The 16,937-nt window shown below is 40.1% G+C and overlaps 1 protein-coding gene across 4 annotated transcripts in view; it reads right to left on the reverse strand.

Annotated features, from left to right (window-relative positions):
- The window catches only part of LOC147734736 (aldo-keto reductase family 1 member B1-like), a 286,968-nt gene that overhangs the window by 152,660 nt on the left and 117,371 nt on the right, over positions 1–16,937 (reverse strand). For all 4 annotated transcript variants that reach the window (XM_086953622.1, XM_086953623.1, XM_086953624.1 and 1 more), the window contains one exon: positions 15,445–15,551. In XM_086953622.1, the coding sequence (XP_086809748.1) occupies positions 15,445–15,551 (107 nt within the window). The remainder of the gene's footprint in view (positions 1–15,444; positions 15,552–16,937) is intronic.

The following is a 16,937-nucleotide window of genomic DNA, read 5'->3' on the forward strand; positions in this document are numbered from 1 at the left end:
CAGTAGCAAAAGAGAGCCCTCGCACAGGGAAAACTCATAAAAGTCGTTACTCCTGTACCTGCCTTAGAGGCAGTGACAAAAGCGAGCATTCCGAATGCAAAAGCTTTACATCCAAGATGGATACAATGGGTTAATTCTCTTGCTGCAACAGACGTTGAATACGTTTTTGACCCCTATTTGAAAACTCAAGAATTTCTACAATACGAACAAGAATGTTGTCTGCCCTCTGAGATTCTGCCTATAGAATATTACAGATCTATAATTTATACAGATGGATCAGCACAGCCCGCATTTGGGGGTAAACAAGCTTATAGTGCAGCGTGTGCGATTGTCAAAGGTCGCTGGCGCGATGGTAAATTCAGAACTATGGGCACAAAAATTCAATCTCTCGAAGACTGTACAGCTCAGCGAGCTGAGCTACAGGCTTTCAAGATGGCACTTGAAAACACTGATCGCAAATTCCCCACACTCATAGGGCCCGATTCACAGAACTAACTTAAGACAAAATCCTAAACTTACTACTTTTGCTATTCACAGAAGTTAGGATTTTGTCTTAAGACAAACTTAAGACAGACTTAAGACAGACTTAAGTTAGGATTTTGTCTTAAGTCTGTCTTAAGTCTGTCTTAAGACAAACTTAAGACAAAATCCTAACTTCTGTGAATACCAAAAGTTGTAAGTTTAGGATTACTTCTTAAGTTAGTTCTGTGAATCGGGCGCATAGTGTGCAATTCGTATTACTGCGTCCAATCTTACAATGAATATTGGCAGAATTGGGTTTAAAACAGTTTCAAAGACGCAAAAGGTGGCACAATCAAGCATAATTTGCTTTGGGAACAAGTAGTTCAGTTACAGAAAGAACTACAAAAGACTCACGTGATCCATACACTGAGTCATCAGAGTGATGGAGTTCAGGTTGCAGGGAATTCATTGGCTGATGAAGCCACGAAGGCAGCTGTGCAAACGGCTTCCGTATCTGCAATCACTCATTCAAAAACAAAAATAGACGGCAAAACTAGGCTAGCTGTCAATGCCACAAGCAAAGGCAGCGGTGCATCGTTACCTCTGAACTATCCACTCGAATATTCATACATAATTGATGCAAACTCTGTTCCTTTTGCTCGAATCCCTGGAGTGGGGGATAGAGTAATTCCAAACAGGAGGCGGAGAGGTGCTTTAATTCAAGAAGCACATATGGTAGAGGGTCTGATACATCAAGGGATCTCAAAATCTCTACTAGAGTTAAAAGAGATGTACTGGTGGCCAGGGATGAATACCCACATTTACGAATTTGGAATTACTTGCGATGTCTGTTACACAGATCACAGCTTTGTGACTACAGTGTAGCCAGCCCATACAGACACCATTGTTAGATAGCATTAGACTATCCACGCTCAGACGTCCCTATGGACAAAAGCGGTCCCACAACTATTAGTACAAGATTCATTTGGATGTGGCCTCAGCGCTCGGCTGACGCCCGAACCGTTATAAAAGATTTGCGAGTCTTTATCGGCACATACGCAATCGGCACGCTACATTCTGACCAGGGTCCTGCGTTTAGCTCTCGAGCTTACAAGGAGGCCATGGTCAGCTTGGGCATTGCATTGCGGTACTCTAGTCCATTCCATCCTGAGGGAAATTTGGTTGTGGAAAGAAAAAACTGTGACATGAAGCAATCTATAACAGCTAGGGTATTAGGCTCGGTTGACTGGTGGATCAAACATCTAATAAGTGTCCAATGCAGTCTTAACAACCTGCCAAGAAATTCTCTGGTTGGAATCACTCCATATGAAATCCTTTTTGATACTAGAATGATGGTCGCAGACCTCGATCGTCATACTTCAGTGGTAGAACAAAAACCCTTTGATATCAAAGACCGTTTGGCTGTTTTACAGGACTTAAATGAAACAAGAAGAAGTCTAAGCAACATCATACAGAAGCCAAAGACCACTGACGAAAAGCCACCTGTCCCAGCAAGACCAGTCTGGATTCGAAAGATTGGGGATCTGGTCAGAGAGAAAATAGCAGATAAGAAGGAATTTGCGTCTTCTTACAGAAAACCAGTACCTGTGCTAGCAATACACGGATCAAGAACAGTGTTACCGCTGCCCCTTGCTGGAAGAAAGCAGAACCTGTCCGAATTAATTGACCTGGTAAAACCACACCATGTGGCTGATAATAAGTAGTAGGCCCAGTGGACTCCAAAGGTGTAGCAGACGACCAAATCTTGCTACTATCCAAGAGGTTCAAACTGAAAGACTCATCACCTTTGAAGAATCTGCAGTGAGAAAAGAAGGACTATGCTATAAAGCCATGGAACGTGTGCCTCTTGAAACCCAAATAACAGTTTGTCAAGAAACTCCCATCTACAATGATGTAGCATCTGACTATACTAATATGTCAAGGGAACAATCAGCTCCAGATGCGATACCAACAATTGACAGAACTGCATCTGGCTATTTCATCAACTTTGATACGTTTTCTGAGGATCCCAGTGAGCCCGATACAACGCCAGCAAATACAACTTTCAAGGAACAAGTAACAGAACTTTTTCACCAGCTTGCAAAATTCAACCCATGGTGATACCAGATATGTATATATCTGGTATCACCATGGGTTGAATTTTGGATTGTGTTAGGTGTACTTTTTCTCCTACTTTGGCTCATTCTTGTTCTAAGTTTGGTAAAACTGATAGATGGAAAATATAGTAGAATGGACACAGCAAGTAAGAACATCAACTTGCTCCTGAAGCCACACAAATCATCCCATCGTGAACAAAGAGACCTGTCATCAGTAAACATCAAAGACATTCCACTACCAGGTGGAATAGCATGGGACAGAACTGATTATGGCATTTATGGTCCTGTCAATCTGCTGAAGATTCCACACCAATTTAAGGTTTCCTTGAGTTATTTGTTTCACCCAGTACATTTTCTGATGATTGGGACTTTCAGACTGTTACTAACATGATGGCAGACTTAGAAATGTCAGCAAAATTTGCAAAACATGAATATTTAAAAGGTTCATCTGATTATGAACAAATGTATTGTTTTAACCATTATGGTCACCATTATTTGCACAAATCTGCAAACCCTAGAAATTTGTTATTTATAATCAATGGGAACATTGTCCAAAGCCACCAAAGGGTAGCTCTAAAACATTTTATGAAAAATGTCCTTACTTCTCAGGCTTTAATGTCACAAATCCAGAAACATTTTACTTTAAAAATGTTAATAAGACAGGCTTGAAAAGTATGTTAAGTAATACTAAGCAAATTTATTCTGCGGCCTTTTATGCTCAATTGTCCACATTAGGTTTTGACTTTTGGAAAGACAACATTGAGACAAAAACTGTTTGGGGCACAAAAGACTGGCAGGTGTCAGGTTTAGAAGCCTTATTTAGAGCCTGCATCATCCCAGAACAAATTTTGTTTTTAAATGAAACTGTTCAACAGACATCTTGTCTTGGCCTGGATAAGATAAAAGACTTGTAAAAACCGTCCATACCTAAACCCACACCTGATAGTAATAGAACTACAGATAAGGAGGTAGACGTAAATTATATTTTACAACAACACAGAACTAATCCTGATTGGAAAAAATGGTTAATCTGGCCCACAGACACAAATAACTGTCACGATAGATTCCTGAACAAGACTCAAGGGTTTACAGTAACTAGACCAGATCCAAGATATATCCGGAGACAACATCCAGGAATAATAACAACTTACAGTGTAGGAAAACTGTGCCTTGAGTGTCTCAAAAATCCGCACTCCCAGATATAAAACAACACTTAACTTTACTTAAAGATGGCATTGATTTGAGACAATTCTTACTAGTACCTCGCAAACAACGTCATAAACGTTTCATATACGCCGGTATTTACGCTGCTTATAATGAAGCATGGAAAGTCACGCAAATGGAAACTGCAGAACGAATACAAGAACTTGATAGTATTACTTTAGAAAAAGCTCTCTCTGTAGTTTACAATGGGTAACAACTCTCTCATCCAGAATGTATTCTTTGGACAGCATTGTATCCTCTTCCATAGACATAATGGAACAGGACTTGCTCATTTTACAACATGGACAGTCTCAATTGCATTCTATAATGCTGCTAGGCTGGACGTTACAAAACCTTTGTTCAGGCTATATGCCTTGGCGTCTAATCAACATCACGTCATTGGTACAGAGGGGAGCAGACTATACAGTGCTGAGCATAGAAAAACTGAAAAGATTACCATTAACCGTTTCCGAGAAACCAGCCTATGAATGGATAATACATGGCTTTTTTTTTTTTTTTGGACTGGATTGTAATATGTATTCGATAAACATTTGAACTTATACATATGTTACAATGCTGAAACATTTTATCATGCATGTATATGAATGTATCAAATTTTTATAATTGAATCATTTTTTATTAATTAATTAAAATGTGTCAAATGTGCAAAAACTTGTTTTGATTACTTTTTATTGTTTCGCTTGGCAAATGCCATTGTTCATGTGCTAGTGTTCATTATAGATTTGCCTGAGTACTATATTCACACAAAACGGATAATACATGGCACCATCACGATACCAGTGACGATTTCCAGTTTCAGTATTGCTTAACACACATACCAGCAGACCTGTATGAAAGGTTGAATAAAGAATACATAAAGTAGACCTGGGATTTACCATACACACACAAATGTTGGAGTGGGGAAAAGGAGGTATTTCTTAGTGGTAAAAGTTGCAAAACCACATTGAGCGGTACACTTCTGTGTGAGGGTATTAATTTACATGGAGCCTGCGATGGTTCTTCAACCAACTTATCGTGCCACCTGCAGGGTTCCCCGGCAGCAGTGATAGATCCAGTTTTTAGGCAGCTTTCCAATGGGAGCTATAAATGTTGAATGGCCTATCTCGTTAGTGTGTCATCCAGGGTCACTTGCTGTATGCAAGTATTGTTTCCAACAACTAAGACAGACGGGGAGTCACCACTATGACCTTCAGTGTATGTAATGTAATGTAAAGTACATTTGTATAGCGCTACTACCACTCCAAGGAGCATCTTGGCGCTTGGTACCAACCCAGGTGGAACAGGTCGGTTAACTGATAGCAGCTCGATGGACACTTCCCACTTTATACTAAGGCTTTACACGCGGCGTCAGTGAGAGAGAACACCCAGGTCTTCAGGACTTTCCTGAAGTGGCTTTCTGTTGAAATTTGCCTTCACTGAACATCTCTTCTATATGAATTGATACTTTAAGCAAAATGAAAGCCATTCTTTTACAAAAAACTGTGCCACTGACCTCGGCCAGAGACACGTATGATCTGCAAGTTGCAATGTCCTTTGCGGAGATACATGCATTAATAATCAACAAACTGCCCCATACATTTCACAGAAATGTTAGGTCGTATTTTAAACATGTCTGATACCAGTGGTATTGTACTATGGCCCGATTCACAGAACTAACTTAAGACAAAATTCTGAACTTAGTACCTTTGGTATTCACAGAAGTTAGGATTTTGTCTTAAGACAGACTTAAGACAGACTTAAGTTAGGATTCTGTCTTAAGTCTGTCTTAAGTCTTTCTTAAGTCTGTTTTAAGACAAAATCCTAACTTCTGTGAATACCAAAAGTAGTAAGTTTAGGATTTTGTCTTAAGTTAGTTCTGTGAATGAGCCCCCATGTATTTAAGATGATTTTTTCTGGACTGTTAGCACCCTTTGAAGCAGTCCTAGGCATTTTTCCAAACTTCGTGTACTCTGTGTTCGGCGGCCTGCCTCTCGTTTTGGAACTCGTAGCAGGGATACTATTTTTATTCCTCCTGCTCCGTTATGGCAAGTCCAGTAACCAGCGATACCCAGATTACCATGGAGAACACTCTTTTGGCAATGCAGTATTGTGAGAGCATAACACAGATTCTTGGCTTGGCTCGTTTGAGAGATCTGAATACCACGTGGTTCCTATCGTTCAGACCAATCTGGAAAGATTGCATCTTACCTGTTCTACAATGCCTGCTTTGTGGAGAGGAATGCGTGTTGGATATCTGTCTAACACTTCCATCAGCGCTGCCAACGTATGTTGATGTTTTGCTTGGTTCGGTAACGGCTCATGCATTGTGTTGCCCCCAACAGCTACCAATCCTGATGATGGCATTCATTGAGGTCTCACTGGCAATTCCAGCTGAGGTTGAGATACGTGGACCAACAGCCACACAGGTACCATTTACTGCGAACATTGCTAATGCGACTGATGCTGATGGCGATCCTTCTCATCTGTGTAAAATTGATCTACTTAATGAAGTGTTTCAACTTTCACCTACTGTGGTAGCCGATTTCTTTGCCAGCTTAGTAGATTTAATGTTTTCTCCTGACACCGAGAATAACTTTTAAAATTAGCAAATAGCGTTCTATCAACTTTGATTTCGACCTTCGTTTTTCAAAATAAAAAATAAAAAAAACAAAAAACTAAAAAGTTCTGAACTCTATTTTTCTACGATTTGATTTGACTTTTTCCAAAAATGAGCTTTGGCACAAAGTAATCTGCTTAAAGTAGAACTATTCTTAGGGAACAAGAATTCTTTGAGTACTTCCTAGAAACAATATTGACCTTATACACAAACCAAAACAGCTTACATATTATGCTATGGGATGGTCTCAACCGTTTTCTTCTGTATTTAGAGCCATTTCATCAATGTAATTTTTTATGATTCATTCAGTTAGCATTGCCAATATCATATTTTATGCTTACAATGAAATCATTGCTTTTATATGCGTACAGTATTAATGCTCATTTTCGTGTGCAACCATTTAAAGTGCATTTTTTTGTATTTTTGGGTGGGATTGTAAACACATGCTTTAGATATGTTTTAGTGCTTGAATTTAGTAATGTCGATCATAATAAAGTGGAGTGGGTGTTGTATAGCATTTTAGGACCCTAGTGTAATTTTCCCAATTCAAGCCCTTATATAGGTATAATTCACCATGTCCTTATATAGGCATAGAAATCATAACCATATTTAGACATAGCTCATGCAGTCCAAATACGGCATGGCTACTTCCACTAGTTCCAAAAATCCACAACGATTTCTTGGAAAACTCGGCTTCAGCAGTTAGGGACTTCCCCTTGCTTGAATATTGATTTGTCCAAGAACACATGGAGTTTTCAAAGAACTAAGACTCTTTGATGACGTTATTATGTCCACCTTTACGTCAAACTCGGCACCTTCAAGGTATAAATATGCTCACACTTGCCCAAGCAAACACACAGTGGTTTGGAGCAGTTAGACTATCTATTTGCCCGACGCATCTCGCTACAGCAAGTGCCGAAGGAAGCCGACCCTCCAGCAGACGCACTGGGAGAGACGCTGTCTTTTCTCTTGCCGAGAAATCCAGCTCCAGTGTTTCCAAGCTACCTTTGCGGGTTGTTGGGAAATCAAGTCCTAAGACTGACCTCCTTCATTCTACACCAAGGTACGGAGCTGATTAGACCCTAAGAGAAATCTTGGATAGATTCTTGGCAAAAGAATACTAAACTTATGCTACACCACACTTACCTCTTCCCTCATACTAGACTTAGGTTAGGTACATCGGGGTAGGCTTATTTTAGACGCACCAGTTGAGTACTTTTAGTCTTTATTTATTTATGTATGTATTTTATGGCTTAGAAACCATACCATGCTTTTACAGTATTATTTCATAATACTCTTCTTGCTGTATGCATTATACTTTACAGCCAGTATCGCAATTGTAGCGGTTCATTTATTCTGCTTGAGAAAGAAGACTGTTCAATCAATACTTTTATTAAAAACGCCTGAATCTCTATTTCTTTGCACCTCTGATGAAACGAAGCATGCACGAATGACTGAGTAAAATATCTATCTATTGTTTCCACGACTCTGAAGATCAGTTTTATCTTGGGGAAACAAAGTTGTCATGTTTTTGCGGTTGTCAGAAACTAATTCCTTCTTGTGAATTCGAGAAAGTTTCTAGTGACCTCTGAGCTAGCTGGCACACACAATTAAGTGTAATATATTTGATAGAGTCCTAGTAGATATAAGTCCTACGTCACTTCTATAGGATATATTATTCCAATGCGCAGAGCCTGTTGTGAATATAGGAACTACACTACATTGGTTCGGTCTTTAAGTCTTGAGATCTTAGCAGCACATGTATAACTCACTAAAAGCAGTAGTCTAATCATTTCCTTTCTCAATTGCCATATAACGAGGATTGTTGAAGCAATGCGTATTGCCTTTGCTAATTGATATAACTCTGATTCCAGTGCGCATAGCCAATGTGTTTTGAATTGTACCCATATCTTGAAGATGTATAACTGTATTGGTGTTATTTTGATTGAAAACCAATAAAGAACATAAAAAAAAGTCTTGAGATCTTAAAGATGACTTGGAATTGATTATAAATATATTTCTTCTTTTCTTCCCACAGTCCTGTCTCATAAATGGCTTTAAACTTTTGCAAATATTTTCCTCTGTTCTACTTTGTAGGTCTTTAATTCCTGTGTGAACCACTTCTTGCTCCCTGCTTGTATTGTCCTGTCAGTGAGCGGGACGTTGCTGTCCCTTGGCATTTCTACTTGTAGTGATTTGATCATTTTCAGTCACAACTGGTGGCCTTTATAAAGGCACTGTAAACCCTAGAAATCTTTGTTTTAATGCCTGTGTACTAACTGATTTTTCCATACTGTTAGCTTCTCTGTATTTCTTGTGTTCCATCTTTTCTCTCCTCAGGCCATTGTAAATAACATTGCAGTTTTTCAGCTCGCATTGCATACAAATCTAGAGTTCTTACAGTTGGCTGGTGGCTGTCCAACCTTTCTAACATTGAATAATCAACACATTGTGTAAAAATAGAGCAATGAGATAGGTATAGTCTAAAATAGGATGTCTTCCATATGTTGTAAATTTATCACACAATGCCAAGGATTTTAGAGACAGACAGGTAAAACAGTCATCTTTTTGTTTACCCAATAGGACAGATTACAGATGGGTAAAAATGTCTCTCTGTTGGACACAAAGTTTCTTTCAGATATACCCAGGCAATGGTTGAGGAATATTAAATTCAATTCCCGGTTATGATCACTTCCAGGCCTGAATAATGATGCACAAGTTTCTCAATCTCTTCTAAGAACTGCTTCACTGCTGCCTTTTGATCTGCGTTGTGTATTTCTAATTGAGTACTAATTACTAAGATGTAGTACCATTTTTCGTTCATTTCAATATTTTAAAACATAGCTGCTTGAAAGAAGTGAGAAGAGTTTAGTAGCTATAAATTGACTTTAATGGTTGTTGATATATTAATGGACAATTCTCCAGATGGTCTACCACATTTACTATATAATACTGCTAGTATTGAGAACACTTACTAAAACGTTACAAGAACCATGTCTTTGAACCAGGTTTCCTGGAGACACACTATGTCCCTTTTTCCTATAAAAGACGTTATGTCTGTGTTGTTTTGTTTTGTTATGCCATACACATTCCACGATAAAATGGTTATGAAGCTTGGACATGAACTTGTTGCTTATTTTCTGAATTGGTGCGCTAGGTGTTTTGGCTTATACTAGACCCTAGCATTAATGGGAGCCAGCTCCAATCTTCGTCTCTCTTAGTTGCAGCATTAGAGGTCACATAGCAGTGTCATTATGTATTGTGATGGGAACTGCACTGTTTACAATGTATGGTATATTAATAGCTCCTATGTTCCTTTAAGGATACAACAGTGCCCCTTTGTATAATAACCTTTTTGTTAAAAGAGAGTCAAAACATTGGGATATTTTCAATCTCCCTTTTGTAGATTCTCATCCCCCAATCGGCATACTCTTCCTTAAAACTGAGCAATAACGCAGCTATTTTAAGTGATGTGATAACATGTTGTCCTTAGTGGAGTGACCAAATTAGTTACTTCTAAGCTGGGAGTAGTTAGAATCTCGTTATGAGTGTCTTCTCAGGAATTGCAGTATTATGAAATATAAATTCATGGGTAGACTCATTCCACCTGTGTGTAAATATGGGATTAACCTTGGTGTCTTAGGGGTTGTCCTGTTTTTGTAGGTGTTATTTCTGTTTGCTTTATTAAATTGTTTGGTCTTATCCTTCTTACTTAATGGTTTAAGGGATGTGTCTAGATTTTTGATAGATTTGTTTTGTAAATTAGTGGTAATTCGCTTTTCCTGAGCTGTGAAGTTGGTCATTGATAAGAGCTTGTTTTGCTTGCTTGGTGCTATTTTTCAACAAATCCACCAGCGGTGCGTGGTTAGCCTTAGTTTCTTTTGGTGATGCATTTACACATAACATGTTTAACGTCTTACTGTCATCTATTCGCTGTTTACGGCATTACTGGTAAGGTACAGTGCTTATCAATTATCGGAGTGCATGCACATTTACACTGTTGATGTAAAATACTCCAATTGGAGATACAGGTCGCTAGAAACTGTAAGAGATCTACTTTTAGTTTAATTTTTATATTAATGTGCTTGTATTCTCTTGCCTCTGATATACTTGCCTTTGTTTCGATGCTTGCTCTATGAAGCATGGATACTGAATTCAGCTAGCTCATCATCTGAGATCTTTGTTGTTGTGTCTCTTTTCAAGGTCATTTTTTAGGTCTCGCTCTCGAGACCTATTGTTGTTGAGATGCCTCTCAAGGGAGACAGACCGGGGCACGCGTGGCGATTGTGGTCTGTGGACACGCTTACACATACAGCACCTGCTTTCGCTTGGCTCTCTCTCTCGCACACACACACGCACCCGCACCCCCGCCCGCCCGCGGCTCGGAAGGATCTCGGGAAAAACTGCAGCAGGTTTTTGGAAAGCTGATCCCGGATTGCAGGGAAGTTCTGGTGGGTTCCAGGGGATCGAGAGAGGACCTGCAGATCTCAGTCGCTTTCGTGTCATGGCTCCTGACAGCCTGAGGCAGTTTTCTTCCAGCACAGCCCTTTCCTTCCCCTGGGACTCTCAGTGTTATTACCTGAGCCTTCCGGGATGAAACTTCAGCAGCCAATCCGCGTGCGCGCAGCTGCAGCCGGCTGCTAGCTGGAGCAGCTCGCGCCACACTACAACTCCTGCGAGCGCCTGAGCCGATGGGGTTGGGTCAAAATGTACCTAGCAGCTACGAGACAGCCCAGGAAACTATAGTCTGGGGTTGGGGAGTGTCCAAGCTTAAAACACACGTATGGGAGACACGCCCGCAAAGTGCTTACAAATGATGGCGAAATGATGGAATGCCTTCGAGGCTCGTACTGTTTGGCCGGTTGCAGAAAAACATAAGCACATCCGAAACATGTTCTCTGGAAAACACCGTAAAATAAATGCTCTTTCTTTTCCATCCGTGTCTTTATGTTGTTTTTCAATGGCACAGGTTTCAGCCCACCTCTCGTTGGTTGGCCCTGGGGACTCTCTAGTGGTTAACTGGGTCACCTCCCGGGCCCAAGGACCTGTTTTCCTCAATCTATATATATTCATGAGCACGTTCCTTTCCTCCACACTCTGGTGAGAAATGGGAACAAGTGCAACCTAGCTGAAACCACTAACTTGAACATCTCACTACGGTATGAAAATGCAAAGTGCTGGTGTGGTGCCATGCACCTGTCGGGCGCCACGCCTGTGAGGTCACCTGGACTGTGGCCATCTTGACTGGCTGCGAGAAACCTTTCCCACGAGCCCATGTCTACATGGGACCGAGCAGCCTCCCCCGTTTGTGTTAGAATGGTGGATTGAGAACACAACAGGCTTAGGATCAAATTCTGAGAAAAAAACATGCAAATATACACCTGTAATTTTATGCCTATGAGCGGAGTATATTAACAAAGTTTTGGAAAATTCTAATTTTTTGAATTGCACGAGTAAGCATTGGCATTGACAACTTGTGTGTGTTCGTTAACTTTATATTGAATGTTCGCCCTTGAAAGCACACTATCGCTGGAAACACATTTTATTGCATGTAACATTCATATAAATTAATTGACCGGCATAAAGACATGTTTTGTAAAACCCAAATATGAATTTACGCTAGTAGAGCGGACAGTTTGTGCAGCGAAGGTGACCTAACTGCAACCACGGCTTTGAGACCGGGCTGGGGCAGAGAGAGGTGTCTGTAAGCCTTTCATCCCATCAACCAGTCTGAGCTCTTCAAGCACGTGCAGCCGTTCAAGGTGATTGTGCTGGCCAATAGGAGAGTAAAGTTTCTTGTGTGTGAACATGAGGTTGATGATGCAAGATTACTGTGGAAACGTGTTCAAAGGTTCGCCTATGTACTCTAAGGGGTATCATAAACCAGGCCTAATCTGCAGGTTGTTTGCTTGCTCTGCCCCACCCAGCCTATGGAAATTGCCTGAACTACAGGAAGCAAAGAGTGGGAAAGCTCACAGCCACTGTTCAATCGAAGGACGCGAATATCGGCGTGGTCGATACACCTGGGGGCCTATTATGATTGCGGAATTTCCGCATCCTCCGGGCCGGCGGAAGCCACCGCCGGCCCGGAGGAGGCGGAAAAACCGCAGCGGACCCACCAAAGACCAACTGCCACATTAGGATGGCTGGTGGGTCTTGGTTACAGTCCGCAGCTTTTCCGCCACGGTCAGCTTACAACCGCGGCGGAAAAGCCCTAATATGGTGGCGGTGTCTTCCAGACACCGCCAGCCATATTAGGATTGCTGCAAAGACATGCTTTTCCACGGCGGGTTTTCCGCTGTGGAAAAGCATACGGTTCTTCACTGCGGGGGCCCGTTGCGGGCCCCCTAGGTGAAGGGGGGCGTGGGGGGTGCACATGCTGGTACCTATGGTACCCCCCTTCATTTGTATGCAGAAAGCGGCAGGCACCGCGCGGTGCCTGCCACTTTCTACATACAAATACAATGCGTGCATTTTTAACATTGCTTCGGGTGCAGCTTGAAGCCGCACCCGCCGCGATATTAAAAATAGAGGATGTGACCGCCAGGGTGGCGGTCACATCCTAATTGTACAGGAGGGAATGCCGCAGCCCATGCGGACGTTCCCTCATCCTCAGTGATCGCGGACGGACTCAAGTCCGTCCGCGATCATAATCGGCCTCCTGGTGTGGTTTTCAGTTCAGGACATGTGCTTTTAAAAGGTGGGGACTCCCCTGCGCCTGCTCACACGGCGCTCTTGTTTTTTTTCTTTTTTAATCAGACTACAGAGACTTTATAACTGGGTATAATCGGTTACCTTTTTTCCCTTTTTTCCCTACCGAAGCCTTCCGCAAGCTCTCTTCAAACAAACTCAACAGATCTAAAAAAAAATTTATGTTCTGTGCTAGCACATTTGTTTTCCACACCCTCACCTCACACCCTAACACACCCTCTCAAACACCCTCACACACTCTCACCCTCACGCCCTCACTCACCCTCACACCCTCACTCACCCTCACACCCCCTCACCCTCACACCCCCTCACTCACACCCCCTCACACCCCATCACCCTCTTACCCACTCACCCTCTCACCCTCACTCACCCTCACTCACCCTCACACACACACACACACACACACACCCTCACCAGCATAGCATAACAAAATATAGCATAGCATAACAAAACAAAGCATAGGATGGCAAAACAAAACATAGCATAACAAAACATAGCATAGCAAAACACAACAAAGCATAGCATAACAAAACACAACAAAGCATAGCATAACAAAACAGCATAACAAAGCATAGCATAGCATAACATGACAAAGCATAGCATACCATAAAACAAAGCATACAATAACAAAACATAGCATAACAAAACATAGCAAAACACAACAAAGCATAGCATAACAAAACACAACAAAACATAGCATACATAACAAAAGATAGCATTGCAAAGCATAGCAAAACATAGCATAGCATAACAAAACACAACAAAACAAAGCATAACAAAACACAACATAGCATAAAAAACAGCATAACAAAGCATAACAAAACATAGCATAGCAAAACAAAGCATAGCATAATACAACACAACAAAACATAGCACAGCATAACAAAACATAGCATAGCATAACAAAGCATAGCATAGCAAAACACAACAAAACATAGCACAGCATAACAAAACAAAGCATAGGCTAGCAAAACAAAGCATAGGATAGCTAAACAAACTATAGGATAGCAAAACAAAACCTAGCATAACATAACAAAACATAGCAAAACACAACAAAGCATAGCTTAACAAAACACAACAAAACATAGCATAGCAAAACAAAACATATAATAGCATAGCAAAACATAGCATACCAAACACAACAAAACATAGCATAACACAACTTAGCAAAACAAAGCATAGCATAATAAAACACAACAAAACATAGCATAACAAAACAAAACATGGCATAACAAAACATAGCATAACAAAGCATAGCATAGCAAAACATAGCATAACAAAACATAGCATAACAAAACACAGCATAGCATAACAAATCAAATCATAGGATAGCAAAACATAGCATAGCACACAGCATCACTCCGCACCGCCACAGCATCACTCAGGGGCACCACAACATCACTATGTGCTACCACAGCATCACTCGTTCTCCATCACAACATCACTCAGCGCCACCACAGCATCAATCTGTGCAACCATTCAACAACACCTGGTTCAAATATGTTCTCTCAATGTTTCAAGCTTTATTACAAATGTAACAAAAAGATGTTAATATTTTACTTCTGTTCTTGGATTTTCGTCACAATAAAATACACTGAACATAATCTTCGCAAAAGTTATTTACAAAACGTTACGCTATTGCCATTATAAATTACAATAACTTTTATTTAAGTATTAATTATTGAAAAAAAGTTAAAAGCCATTGTTACTTGTAATATCAATACATGTAAGTCACGTAAATACAACACATATTGCATTACAAATGCTGTAGGTGTCACATTTGCGAAAGTTATAACTATTGGCATTGTAAATGACAAAGGTATTAATTTCGCTATTTTCAAAAACAAAACATAAATAAAAAATGAGTCATTTACAATACTAATAGCTCAAACTTTCCTAATGTGAGACCTATTGCATTGCAAATGCTTGTTGTTATTCTCTTGATAAACCTTGGCAATTGTTAGTACTGTTATATAAAGTTTTGATTTCTGTTGCATGTATGCTACTTCAACCGCAGATGTGAAGGAAATGTATAAAAGTTAAGGAAATTAGAGACATAGTTATTATCAGATGCGCAGTTGCTGGTTGCTTGGTCAGGCAAAGCTCGGTCTCACTGAGCTGCAAACTTACTTTACGTTTGCGCATTTTTGCTTAGTGAGCATGTTGTAGACTTGGAGCTTGGAGAGATATTTTTCTTCCACATGGTTCATTAATTTGATTCTGAAAAGTTACTTACTGCGAACGTCTATTATTTGATTGAAAATCCTGGATTTTAGTGTCAATTAAAAGTATACAATAAAATAAACATAATAAATAAAAATGATGGATACTCACGATGGTCTGCCAGGACAGCCTAAGGGTCTGTAGGCAGTCACAGCAATGCCTTTAGACTGGCAGTACTCCACAAGCTTGACCTGGGTTAGGTATGGGTGGCACTCAACCTGAAAGTAAAGATAAATCAAGTCAACCATTATGCTATTAGAAGATGAGCATGGGAAGCACTGGTTCAACAATGCTGAATTTAACAGTCATTTGGTGTTGAAGCACACCCAAACTTTAGTCCCTGTAATAACATCTTATATTTATTATTTTATCAAGTAGATGCCAATACATTACCTAATAACTTTACCAAAATATTCTCAGTCTTCACCTGTCTTTCAGCCATAAAATGATGTAATTATATCAAGCTTGCATTGGCACTTCTCCAGTCATGCCGTCTATCTGGGGTTCTGACATGTTCCCCCAACTACCCCGCTTATTTGCACTACATTACTTTAGTATCTATCATTTATGACTGCCCTGGATTGCAGCTCCATTCCCTGTCCATTGGAGTTCCTATTTTTAATTCTAGTATGTCATTGAAGTGAGACTCCCTTCTTCGAGTTCCTTACCTCCTCCTTTTGTCATTTCCATACCCTCCCATATCTGGCCATTTACGATTTGGTTTTACCATAGATTCAGTTTGATTTGGTTTCAGCATTTTACCATGGATTCATGGTGGTCTACAATCAAAGGCTATGTCAGTTATTTTAACTACGACCATCCCCTTCTCTAAATCCTCTTACTCTTTTTTTGTCAATTCTACTAGTCCTGATATGGGTTTCTTCTTCAGGAGCCCATTGCATAAGATCATTTTTCCCCAGACCTCCCCTATTGGGCCAAAGGGATGTAGCGAGTGTATGGCTAAGCGGCGGAAAGTCAGCAGGGTTCCCATGGTTACAAACCTACATCTCATTTGACTGCCTTTGGGTGTAGAAACTATTACTATCTTGACTATATTACTATATATGTATATATATTGATAGTACCATGCTTGACTGCTAGTTGAGGCGTGTTTTCGTGATGGGATGCTGCTTGATCATAATAATCCTCTTTCAGAATTCAGCTATTATCCTACAGAACCACAGAATACATATACAATTTGTGCTCACTTCTCCACAGCTAAGGAAGTGTCTTATTTCAGAGTAGTAAATCTTGTTTAACTTTAGAGTGTTCAGGTAAGGTCTATGTTGGATATTATATAGTATTAATTTGAATGTAGCCTTGCTTGATGCACTAGCATCCCTACAAATGTTTAAATAGTTCATCATCATCAAACACACTTTATTCGGTTTCTGTATAAAACCATAAAAGTAAACCATACAAAGTATAAAAAGTGTACTGATACAATGTATTTGTACAAGAATCACATAAATAACAAATCTCACCGAAAAATCTCATGCAATGCATAAAAATATATTATGAAGTGCATATAAAGTAAGTCATTGGAAGTAAAGAGCAGAAGGGAAAATTAACTCAATGTCCCTAACTAGCCTATGTATATGAGA

Source organism: Lissotriton vulgaris, chromosome 1_2, assembly GCF_964263255.1.
Source record: "Lissotriton vulgaris chromosome 1_2, aLisVul1.2, whole genome shotgun sequence".
In the NCBI taxonomy this organism is placed as follows: domain Eukaryota; kingdom Metazoa; phylum Chordata; class Amphibia; order Caudata; family Salamandridae; genus Lissotriton; species Lissotriton vulgaris.